This window comes from Mauremys reevesii, linkage group 13, assembly GCF_016161935.1.
Source record: "Mauremys reevesii isolate NIE-2019 linkage group 13, ASM1616193v1, whole genome shotgun sequence".
Classification (NCBI taxonomy): Eukaryota; Metazoa; Chordata; order Testudines; family Geoemydidae; genus Mauremys; species Mauremys reevesii.
In genome coordinates this window covers 45,102,248-45,114,958 of record NC_052635.1, presented here as the reverse complement: position 1 = coordinate 45,114,958, position 12,711 = coordinate 45,102,248, and the positions used below count along the sequence as shown (strand labels likewise).

At 49.7% G+C, this 12,711-nt stretch overlaps 1 protein-coding gene across 5 annotated transcripts in view; it reads right to left on the bottom strand.

Moving 5' to 3' along the window:
- Positions 1 to 12,711, bottom strand: part of SAMD10 (sterile alpha motif domain containing 10) — a 75,244-nt gene that overhangs the window by 33,761 nt on the left and 28,772 nt on the right. For 2 of the 5 annotated variants that reach the window (XM_039498164.1, XM_039498165.1), the window contains exon 1: positions 3,038 to 4,009. The exons of the other annotated variants lie outside the window; for them this stretch is intronic. In XM_039498164.1, the coding sequence (XP_039354098.1) occupies positions 3,038 to 3,128 (91 nt within the window). In that variant the 5' untranslated portion in view covers positions 3,129 to 4,009. Of the gene's footprint in view, positions 1 to 3,037; positions 4,010 to 12,711 lie in introns of those variants that run through there. 5 annotated transcript variants of the gene reach the window in all.

The following is a 12,711-nucleotide window of genomic DNA, read 5'->3' as shown; positions in this document are numbered from 1 at the left end:
TCTTCCCTTCACCTCCAGAGATAGCCCCTTTGATGCACCTGTTTCCTCTCTCAATTGCCAATGCTTCTGAACTGTGCCAGACTTCACGGGGGTTTACAGACTGGGACAAACGTCAATAAGGGGTCTAAGTATGGGGCCATAAAACTTATTTCAGAGTCTCTTATTTAAAAAAAAAAGCCCAAAGCAACTAATTCAAACGCATACAAAACACAAAGGCACAGCCTTTGCATCTACTTTGTGTGCAGTTACTGCGGCTGTGTGCAGTGATACGTGCATGTGCAAGTTAGGAGCGCACAAATGTCTCTTTCACACACAATTTTGGGAAATGTGGGCCCCAAAATCTTGAACTTCCTCAGAGAAGAAGGATGGGTCCAGTAGTCAGCGTGCTAGGCAGGCTATGGGAGACTTGGGATCAGTTCCTGCTAGGCCACACCATCCTCTATGACTCTGGGCAAATCACTTAGTCTCTTGGTGCCTCAGTTCCCATCTGGGGATAATAGCACTTTCATCTCATTGGGTGCTGTGAGGAGTAAAGACTGTGATGTGCACAGATACTATGGAGACGGGGCTCACATAAGTACCTACAATCGATTATACCCAGTAGCAAAAATGCTAAGCTTCATACAGTGCCTTAGAGAAGTGCGCTTTATGACAAACAAAAACCGTTTGTCATTTTGCTGCATTTCCAACTTCCCCATGGTAAAGAGACATTTAGCACCTAATGGTGCAAGAAACTAGCCTGCAATCAAGAAGATGGATTTGTGGTTCAGATTAACTAGAGGCTCATTGCATTTCCTTCATCGCTTGCAGCAGGAAAAGAAAAAAACAAATTAAGGTTCTTCTGGGGCTTCTTAGGACTGGTGAATAAATCACATCGTTCACTCATGGAATGGGTCACCAGAGGTCCTGCCTGGCCTTTGACCATGTGAACCACAAAATAAATTGGCCTTCGTGTTATTTTACTTTTCCCCTTCAGCTGATCTTAGAATGCTGTAAAGGATGGAGAGTCCCACTCGACCCTCTGGGAGAGATTCCTGGGCACTGGGGCGTCAGTGACATGGCTCCCCTGAGACGAGTGGTTCATAGCACATCGGATCATTGACCCACCAAATTATGACACGGCCTTGCCCCAGCCCAAGCTTCAGTGCAACATATGGCTCATATCCTACCCTCCGCTGTATCCAGAGATCCCCACTGGCTTCAGGGAAATGACATGCCTTTAAAGGGGCGGCTTGACACCAATGAACCAATTCATTTCTATTGTCAATGACGTTACACTATGGCCCATTAAGGGTGTATCAGGACCTTGGATTATGCTAATCCCAATATTCCAAACTGTCTTCCTCTAAAGCACTCTCATTGAGTAGTTACATTGTCAATATTATTTTGTTATGTTAAAATTAATTTACATTGAGAGATCAGGTCAATGCCTTTTCCTGCTATTTCATCAGAGGGGGAAGGTAGAAGAGAGCAAAGAAAACAAACTGCACCTGTTTCCTGCACTGAATTCTGAGGTTTGGTTTGAAAATTAAAGCTAGGAGCCAGGTGAAGTGCAAGGAGTGACAGGGACAAATGAGAACGGGCCTGTTCCTGTAAGTGACACGAGTGCAATCCAGCCGAAAGTTAGTGCTAAAATAGAGCCGCTTGATTAGCTGCAAATTTCAGAAGATTTCCCACCAGGCCAGAACTAGAAGGCACCTGGCGAGGCTGCGGGCACACCAAGCGGAGATAGGCACTACCAGGATGTGCTGGTTTTGAGTGACGATCTATCTGTATATGTCTGGGACAGATACTATTTCAAAGGCCCTGACAATTAGATAGAACATTGGTGTTTCATTCCACCCAGAACAAAGCTACAGAAAATCTAGTCACCGAGGGTCACATGCGGCCAGGCGCTCAGGACCATGGGAGTTGCTAGTGCTCAGTATGTGTCAGGATTCAGCCCTGAGGTTTTGTTCCTTCCTTGCCTGAAGTCAGTGATTAGGCTGCTGCATTAGGGAGGGCTGATCTAGACTCTGCATAAGTCTTTTGAAAGAACAGCCTTTGTCCGCTGGGTTTGCGGGGAGTCCTAAATAATACCTGGCACTTACAGGGACCTTTCATCTGGGGATTTCAAAGCACTTTACAAACATTCCTCTAGCTTCACAACACCCTGGGAGGGGGGGAAGTGTCATCCCAGAGGGGTGAATTGTCTGAAGGATGCCCAGCCAGCCGGGGGGAGTTGCAGAAGGTGGAAGATGCCCTGGACAAGCCTGACTCGGAACAGCCAGACGTGCCCAGACAAAGGAGAGCAGATGTTAGCTGAAGCTGCCACATTCCCCTGGGGCCGTTCACGGGAGGCAAACTTTTAGCACCAGGGGGTAGGGCGGCTCCTGGGAACTGCCCGCCTGGATGTGAGAGCGGAGCCGGGCGGGGAGCCCCAGCCTACAGCGCATGGAAACCGGCCCCTGGGGCTCTCCTCTGCGGGCCCTTCCAGCCCACTGCACCGAGGCGAGACAATTGCCTCCTTGGCCTTCTACCCGCAGGCGACCGAAGTCCGTCTCCTCCCGGGTTCGTATCGCTCTAGCGAACACGCGCTTCTCCAGCTGACCCCCCTCGCCCCGAGGGGTCCAGCCCCAAACAAAGCGGCGTCCGGCACCCCGAGCCGAGCCGCAGCCCCTCCCTGGCACGCACTTCCCTGCTCAGCGCACGGGCCAGGCGCCCACCTGCCTCCACCTCCCGCCCCGTCTCATCCTGCCTCCCCAGTGCGCCTCGCAGACCCAGGGGCGCCTGGAAGGGGCTCAAGACACCCCGCCCCGCAGCTCGCTCTGCAGCACAGCGGCCGATGCCTGCAAGTTCTGGCGGCTCAGATAAAGGAAGGGGGGGGGACCCCAGGTTGAAAGCTCGCGAGCCTCCCTCCACCTGGTGCATCATCCCACGGAGAGCCAGAGCCAGAGCCAGAGCCAGAGCCAGCCCGGGGTCTGCCCGCTCCCGCCCCTAGCATGTGGCTTGGGAAGAAAGCAAGAGCATCCCCAGCGCCCCCCCCCTCGCCCTTTACCTTCCATCTCTTTCGGGTCGCCGCAGTTCATTTTCAGAGCCCCATCTCGGCCTCTCGGGGGGCTGAGCTTGGCTCGGAGGTCGGCGAACATCAGGCGCCCGGCTCCTCGCGGGAGAAGGAGAACCTAGCCCGGCTCCTCCGGCTCGGCTGCCCCGGGTCCAGCCACGGCCGCCTCCCTCGGGGCGTGTGCGCATCCAGCCAGGCGCTCGCTTCTCCCCTGCCCCCGGGGGGTCCCACTTCGGGGGCTATGAATCCGCCTGCCCAGCCCCTGGCCTGTGTGGCCCCGGGCCGAGAGCCCCCCGACGCGGCTGGCTGGAGGGAGGATGCACAGGCGCCCGCATGCCAGCAAGGTCACCAGGGCGATGTCCCAGCCGCCCCCGGCCCCGTCTGCTTGGCCGATCCGGCTCGGGGAGCAGCCTGGCGGCGGGAGCCAGTCAGTCCCCAGGCAGCCGCCCTCCCTCTGCGCTTGCCGGTCCGTCAACAGCTGGTTGCAGGGTCCGCGGGCTCCGGAGAGATCAGGGGGCCGCCCGGCCGGGTCTCCCTCCCGCTGGAGCGCCGCGGTCCGCCCGGCCCGCCGGGGTGCGGTGCCGTGGTCTGGCGGATCTCCTCTGCGGCTGTGCTCTCCCTTCCCTCGCTCGCCCTGCAGGGCGCTGGTAGGTTTCACTCCGCCACATGTGCCGCCGCCGCCGCGGCGGCTGCTTTCATCCTGGCTCTGCGCTCGATCCAGGCGGACCAGGGAAAGCTGCTCCGTTTCCAGCTGATTAGCCCCCTCTCGTGCGCCGCCTTCTCCGACCGACCCCCTCAGGGCACCAGCGGCCACACCGAGCCCCAGGTATCCTCCGGGCTCCCAGGCGTGACTCCCCGGGAGCAGGGACGAGACACACCCACTTCCCCTCCGCACACGATTTCACCTGGGCTGGGAGGCGCCGCTTTGAAGGACAGGACCTTGGCGGTAGCGTCGTGCGAGGGGCTGGTCTGCCAGGCCACCCGCTGATTTGCATATCATTAGGGAAGCCCAGTCAGTTAACCGTCAAGGAGCGCTTGGCCAGGGGGGCGTGCCCAAATGACTGCGAGAGAGGCAGACAGGAAGATACAAACAAAATATTTCTACCCCATCAAGCATGGGGGGGTGCGTGAAAACCAATCATCCTGCTGCGCTGCATGGCATAGCCTAGCATAGCCGGGCAAAACACTGGCAGTTAATCCTCAGAGGTACTGGAAACTAACCCCCCTTCCCATTCTCTTCACGGCACAAAGCCTCTGTTATCTCCCTCGAGATCCAAACAAGACGTACAGGATGTACATACCTGGAAGTTTGCGCAGCTGCTTGACAAGGTGCCATGAAGTGAAATGAGGAGTGAATAGTTTCTACTGATCTAGGCAACAAAGGAATCCTGCAAGCGTCGCGGGGGATATTTCACAAAGGCCTCTGTAACAGAAGCAAGGACTGAGCATTTCTAGCATGTAGGCTCCTAGCTTTTACTGTGTTTTCCTGAGCAGTCTGCATTCAGCTGCGAAGAAGCGATACTGAAAAGCACCTTGATAGGGCTCTACACTGCAGCACATGGCTTTTATTAATACTGGTTATAAACCAATGTCATTATGGCATAAGATCCATTCAGATCAACCAGACTTAGGCCCATAAGTGTCTCAGGAACATTTAAAAATGGGGTTAGACCCCTAGGCACTTCCCAAAGTTTTACATGGTGATTAATAAATGTGACACCATATTAACCTTAGCCAGAGATCTCAAACCTGCCCAACCCCACCCCCCCAAACCCGTAACCCCACTCCTCCCAACAGTAATGCTAGACCAGGATCACCCACCAGCCCCAAACCGCACCCTAAGGGGCCACCAACCAGCCCCTACGCTAAGCGTAGAGTGAGGAAACCTGCTGACCTCAACCCTGATATTAGGCTGAGGCTACCAAGGGGACCCAACCAAAACCCTGACAAAGGTTGACCAACTGTTCCAAACTACAACCCTAGACTGAGGCCAGCGACTGATGCCACATGAGCAGAGCAATAATCAGACCTCAACCCCGTCAGTAGCCTGGAACCACTAGCCATCTCAGACCCTAGCCTGGAGCCACCTATTCAGCCATCACATAACCCTAGCTTGGTGCCACTGATTGACCTCAAACATAACTCTAGACTGGGGGGCCCTGCTTTGGCCCCAACCCCAGCTCCAGCATGGGAAACTCCACCATTATCAACAGCACCTCCACCACTACCTCTTGGCCAAATAGCCCCAGTGGCCCTACCCTAAACATAGCCAGGGACCACAACAGGCCCCAACCCTAACCATACTCAAGGATGCCAATCTAGTCTGAGTACAGGGCCCCCTACCAGCCAACCACTGTCCCTAACCCAGAGAGCCCTACTAGACTCATCCCTAACCCTACAGTCCCCATCCCAAGGACTCATACTGACCCCAGCTTTAACCCTGGGCCAGCGAGCCCTGGGGTACCCAACCCTACCAGCACCAACCCCGACTTTAGCTTGGGGACCTCTACTGGCCCCACCCTTCACCTCGGACATTGTCCAGCCAGGGAGCCCAGCTTATAGAGAAAAATGGAAGCACAAGGCACCAGAACGGCCATTTCCATGAGCCAAGCGGAAATGTTCTGGTTTTCAGAAGTTGAACTTTTTTTTTGTTTTTTAGAAACCATGAAACTGTTATCTACATGTGGGCTCCGAGCCTACCACCACCTATGCACGCGCTTAGCCTCATGTGTAATGCCACTGAAGTCAATGGGGCTATTCGCAAATGTCAAGTTAAACATGAGCGTGAGTCTTTGCAAGATCAGGGCCTAGGGTTTGGAGGGAGTTTGCCCCAAGTTTCCTATCATCATTACTACCCACAGAGCTGAACTGGAGATTGCAATCCTGGGAGCAGCAGCACGGACCATTCTAACCACCTGCCAGGTTAGATTAGGTCCCAAGAGCTGCTTGACATCCCATCTACACTGGCACGGTTGCTACCAGCATTCCTTTCCCACCGCAGGTAATGCTGTCGGGGAATATGGGTAAAGAAAGCTTTCTGTAGATATCTCTCCCTCTGTTTACAGACCCTATTATCTGTTACTTTTTAAATCCCAGTAGTTTAAGGCTCTGTCTGCACACCATGTCCACAGTCTTCTAAGAGAACTGTGCTTAAAAAATGGATCTGGGGAGAAAGAAGCTAACACCACTGAAAAAATGCTTGCAGACCAAGCCAAACCGTCTTTATTACAAAATAAGTGCTGCCCTGTTCTGAATTCATACTGTTCACACTGTTCTAGCAGCAATCAGGGTTCTCAGGGGAAGTTCTAGCAAGTTTGTGGGCACAGGGCTTGGAATGCCTTTTACATCAACCCCATTCTATGAAATGAAAAGCTAGGGTCCTTTCTTGAATGCCTTGACGTCAGTGGGAGGTTCAGCTGCAATCCAGGTCTGTGTGTCTGTAGAGCAGCATTTCACTAACCTGTAATTTCATTTTATTTCTCTGTAATGTTCCTTATCTAGGAAGCTGCTGGAACGAAGGGCCAGTGTGCAGCACCAAGAAGAAAACAAGCGTTGGAACAAGAACTCGGCGTGCATACACTCTGGGCTCTTGTATTATAAACCTAACCCCAGTTTCAGAGGTAGCCAGGTGCCTGCCAGTGGTGAAGTGTCTCTTACACACTTCCTATATAAAACTGCGTCACACAACTGTAAGCAATCGCTCTGAGATGAGAGCGATCAGAGAATGTCTGACCCTAAAAATACATTTCTCAGAGGTGCCAATTCCGAAACAAATAATAACAAATAAAGAATAATAATAATAATAATAATTCTGGACATTTTTAAAGTTAGATGATCTTTTAAAATGGAAGTTTGCTATTTTCAGTCACATTCTCTCACTCCAGTAAAGCAAATGGCTGTTTGCTCCAGTGAAATGTTGCAGATGGTCAGGACTCAGTTTCTAGGTAAATCCCCTCCTCCATCTTAAAAAGGAGCAGTGAGCTGATCAAGGTATTTTGGATGGTTGCTTTCATATTTTCTTCTTCCTCCTCCAGAGTCTCAGCTCCAAGCCACTTCTCTTGGGGCAAGGTAATCAGCACTGCCAATCCCAGCATTTCCGCTGTCATGAGACCGAACCCCTAAAATCATGAGATTAAAAAAAAACCCACTCCTGATTTTTAGGCCAAAGAATAAATCCTGGTTTTGGGTCTGACCCCACTAGGTTCCTGTAACCGCCACTCACTCCCTCTGGCAGGCTCCCAGAGCTCCCCATTCCTGCAGCTCTCAATCTCCTGGCCAGCTCACGCAGACACCCAATCTCCCAGAGCCCAGATCCCCTGGCAGGTTCCCAGAGCGTGCCCCTGCCCCCCATGATCCCAGTCTCCTCACTTCCCTGGCGGGCTCCAGCAGCTGCCCCATCTCCAGTCTGCAAGGGAGGGGACTTCCTCTGGTCCTTACTCCCGTGAGCTATCCCTTCCCGGCCTGCAGTGGCGGGTGAGTGCTACCAAGCGTGGAGAGAGGGGCCATTTCTGAAGCTCTGCCTCAGTACCGCAAGGCAGCAGAGTGGCTTCTAGCAGGAGAAATGGCAGGTGGCGCAAGCAGAATTCCTTGGCGCCTGTGTTTTAGTGACAGCCCCCCCCAAGATCAGCTCTGAATTGCTATTCAGAGTTGACATTATAGTGTAATTAAGAACAGCCCAGTTGGAAGGAGCCATGAACAGCCAGAGATGAGCAGGGATGGGGTCAGTATGGTACCTATGCATCCAGGGGCGGCTCTAGGATTTGCGCTGCCCCAAGCAGGACGGCATGCCGCGGGGGGCGCTCTGGCGGTCGCCGGTCCCGCGGCTCCGGTGGACCTCCTGCAGACGTGCCTGCGGAGGGTCCGCTGGTCCCGTGGGACGTGCGCTGGGGTCTGGAGCCAGCCCTGTATGCATCTTCATACATGAGCCTAGTACTGCTCACTTCCCTCCCCATGCACAGCGCGGGGGTGTCCCCTGGTGTCCCAGACAGGTCCACCCTAGCTGAGCTATCAGAGGAGCTATAGTGGCTCCAAGGACAGGAGTGGGAAGTGAATGGGGTCAGTGGAGCTGGTCAGAAAATGGACTTTCCATTCTGCTGTCAATTCTGATGATTTGCTGTTTCTTTTGTCCAGAACTGGGATGAAATCTTGGACTATTTCGATTTGGAAACATGGAAACATTTTGTTTCAGTAATGGCAAAACATGACAACAGAGACCATTGACATGTATGTTAATAGAACAGAATATGTATCGAAATGAAATACTCCATTTTTATTTCAAACCTTTTCCATCAAACATTTCATTGAAATTGACATGTTCCCACAAAATGTTTTGATTTCAACAAAACAGGATTTTCTGTGGAAAACTGCTAGACCAGTGCTAGGTGTCAGGAAGGCCAGCAGCGCCATTTCAAGGAAGTTAAGAGAGAACATAAAATATAGATGAAGGCTTGTTTTTAAAGGCACAGCTGCCCACAATATCTCATTTGCTGTATAAGGTCCTACATATGTATCAAACTAACATTCTTTGTATGCTTATTGCACTTCGTATTTCATCAAATGCTTCTTAGTGGCTCCTTATTGGATATGGATCCTGGGACATTAGGCACCAATGCTGGGATTTTCAAATTGAAAATTCAATTTGCTACTTTTCAATGTATTTATAGCAGGGACAACACACTTGTGCCTAATTTCAATCCCAACTGACCATCATAGGTTCAGAAGTTTGATTTGGGCTTGAATATTCCTGGATTCTCATCATACTAGGATAGACTGTGGGAAAGGGGAGCAGAAAGGAGGAGAGAGAGACTGTTGAAAAAATAGCTACAGTCCTGTGTCACCCTGTACTCCATATTCACCACTTTTACATGGTTATGATATATTTTGTACGGAGTTTGCCTTGTGAGGTATCATTTGAAAACTCATAATCCGCTGAATATTATTATCCTGCTGAAATGCGTGTAACAACACTGCATATGAAATTATGAGATTTTGCTGTATGATTGTTACTGAAATATGTTGTAATTTTGGGTAACACCCCAAGACAGTTCCTCAGAGACAAAGACACACTGGCATGCCAGCAAAGTGCTAAAGAGCCATTACCTGATTAATCAGAGATTCAACAGCAGGAGAAGTGAAAACAAGAAATTTACATTTCCTCCCAGACATAGTAGGAATCTCTTGTACACAGGAGACTGTTTATTTACACCCCAATGGGGATGAAGGGAGGCGGTAATCCTCCAAGAGAGGAGGTGGGTATAAAAATAAATGACAGTGGCATCCCCAAGACCCTTTCCTCTTCTCTCCTCTCCTCTCCATCTTACACCTCTTTGCTCATAACAGTGAATACCTGACTATGGGCTTGACTACACTTGCGAGTTAGAGCACATTAAAGCAGCCCTGGGCGCCCTGGCTCACTTCCTGTCCACACTGGCAAGGCCTGTACAGTGCTCTGACTCCACAGCTAGAGCAATCCTGGTACTCCACCTCAGTGAGTGGAATAACGTTTTCTGTGCCTTGGCTACAATGCCTGGTATCAGTGTGAATGAGGTATTGCATTACTGCTCTCTGATCGGCCTCCAGAAACGTCCCATAATCCCCTTAAGTCAAGTGGCCACTCTTGTCATTGTTTTGAACTCAGCTGTAGGAATGTGGATATGCCCTTTGAAAGCCCCGTTTCTGACAGCCGGCTGCTTATCTGCACCGAGACAAAGCAACCATTGCTGTGGAATGCTGTGTGTGTGAGAGAGAGAGGCGGAGGTGGGGGTGTCTGCTGCTGTCTGAACTTACAAGACAGCACATTGACATGCTCTCAGCCCCCCAAAACCCACTCTCTCTCCCCCCGCATACACACAACACACTCCCTGTCACACTCCACCCCACCCACCCCATTTGTAAAGCACATTGCAGTCACTTGCATGCTGGGATAGTTGCCCATAATGCACCGCTCCCAATGCCGCTGCAAGTGCCGCAAATGTGGCCACGCCAGTGCGCAAACAGCTGTCAGCGTGGACAGACTGCAGCGCTTTCCCTTCTGCGCTCTCCGAAGGCGGGTTTAACTCAAAGCGCTCTACATCTGCAAGTGTAGCCACGCCCTAACACTGAAAGGAAATCCAGCCTGTGAACTATGAACTGAGAATTGCCTACAGCATCTGATATGGTGAGAATGGTGTTTGCTTCAAATTTTATTTAGCTTGGCAAAGTTTAGGATTTAGCTTGTGGTGTTATCTTTTTATTTCTGACTTCCCACTCATTATCACTTAACATCTATCTTTCTCTAGCTAATAAACTTGTTGTATTGTTTTATCAAAACAAGTGTGCTTGACTGAAGTGTTTAGGAACGTCCACAAGGCTGGTGCATATTCACTACCCATTGTTGAAATGACAAACTATGTATGAGCTTGTACGGTCCAATGGGCTAATGAACAGAACAAGATGCACATGTCTGGGGCAGCAAGGCTGCTATTGAGGGATATGTGGGTGTCTCCCTATATGGAATTCAGGGATGGCTGTGCCTAGCATTCATGTACTCAGCTGGGAGTGACTTGGGATGCTGGTGGCTGCGAGTGAGCAGAGCCTGGAGGGGTGGCTGTTCACTAGCAAAGCAGTGTAAAAGGCATCCCAGGCTGGAGAGCTAAAGGGTCACAGTAGTTCGGGGTGTACTCTGGGGAATGTCACAAGTCCCTGTACTGCTTACAAAACACGCTGATGGAAATAATAGTCTTCTCCCCACACTACATGGCACAGACTCCTCTTGAGCTAGAAAAGCAACTGTTTGTTTACTTAATCACACATTAAAGAAAAATAAACAGGAAAAAAAGGTCTGTGAATTTAACCTGTTTTTGAAAACCCCAAATATAATTTGGGAGGTTTGGAAAACTCAAAGCACTCTGAGGTTCACCCATTGCTACTCTAGAGAGACCTTCAGTGGCAAATAAATTGATAAAACTGACTGAGAATCACACACGACTACAACATATTTACTTGGTTTAAATTAAAAGTGTATCTACTGAACACAGGAATGAGTATGATCCTGGTGAGGCTGTTTTGGGGACGTGCGCTATAAGATTTACTCATGTAGGTTTATTAAAAGTGACTGAACTGTGAGTTCAAGAAAGGTGAGTAAATATGAAGAGCCTAATTCACAATTGTGGTACTCCAGTTTTACGCCAGCATAGCTCCATATATACGTGCCAGTACCATTTCCACAGATTTTTGTCTGCTTAATAATAGCTGTGCACTCACAAAACACCTTCATGAGAGGTACTTGGTTAAAGATGGGTAAATATTTATTAGTTCTACTTTAAAGATGAGGAAATGGAATCACAGAGAGGGTCTGACTCGCCCCAGGTAAGACAGTGAATTGGTTTGTGCAGTAGAACTGGGGGACTTGATTTTTGGAGCAGCATATATGCAATTGGCATGCACATTTCTAAAAATCAAGGCCCAGACTATCTTAACTCCTATTTCCCCATCTCCAATCATTAGACCACACGGCTTCACCAATTCCAGACCTTACCGGGGAGGGCATACGAACAGTATGAATCAGCAAGTTCATTTTGCATAGAAGTAAGACAGCAATTAAGCACTAGCTTTCCTCCCTCCAGCCTAAACCCTTGATGCAATCTTAAAAGGAGGAAGACGAGATAAAAAGATTTCTGCCGGAAGTTATTTGTATAAGGAGAAAAATGCAGGAACAGAAGTGGATAATTTCACCATTACTTCACTCACACATTCATTAATGGAAACCTCTCATCAGCCGGAAAAATCATAGCACATGATAAGAATAAATCAAAAAGGCTATTAAGTATATCTAGAATCTAAAGGATATTATTAACCTTCACCATCAGCATTCAATTCAATACTATGCCAAGGTCCATCAGTGCTAATGATTCAGCCGCATTAGATGTCTCTCATTTTTATTCCATCGTACTTAAATGGGGCAGGCCCTGAATTGTGGTCGAGGAGGGGTCTCCTAAGAAGCAACAAATCGTCCTCTGTCCCAGCTTATGATCAGGCCCCATATCCCCCTTGGGGTGCCCTCCTGTCTAATCTGTGATCCCCGCCCTCACCTCTGTGGGAGGTTGCACAGCCTCTGGCGGACCTATAGGGACCAGGAAGCCAGAAGGTGGTGTTGGAGAGCTATTTTCCAGGCGGGCAACCTGATTTCAGCTGCTGGTGCCAGAGGTGTAGAGAGGACATAGAATTGGGAATGATTCCAAGGCTGGATGACCAGGTTGGTGGATAGGTAGGTAGCTATGGATATTTTATGAGCATAAAAAGGAGTTAAACTCATTGGAGAATTTAGTCCTTGCCAAAAGATTCTCTTAGCTTTACAAATATTCTCAACAGTGAGAATGCTGCATGGAAAAAGTCAGAAAACTGTATTTAAAAACAGGTTTCCGACTGGTAGCCGTGTTAGTCTGTATCAGCAAAAAGAATGAGGAGTCCTTGTGGCACCTGAGAGACAGTAATCTGTACTCAGCATGCTTAGAGGAGGAGGAACGTTCACCTTTAACTCCAGCTTATATCTGTAGTGGTAGCAATCTACAGGGCTATGAAAAATTAATCACGATTATGTCAAGGCAGCAAAAACAAATAATAATAAAAAATCCAATTGACTATAAATGAGTACTGGTCTCAGTATAGGGATTTTATCAGCTTTCAGGTTT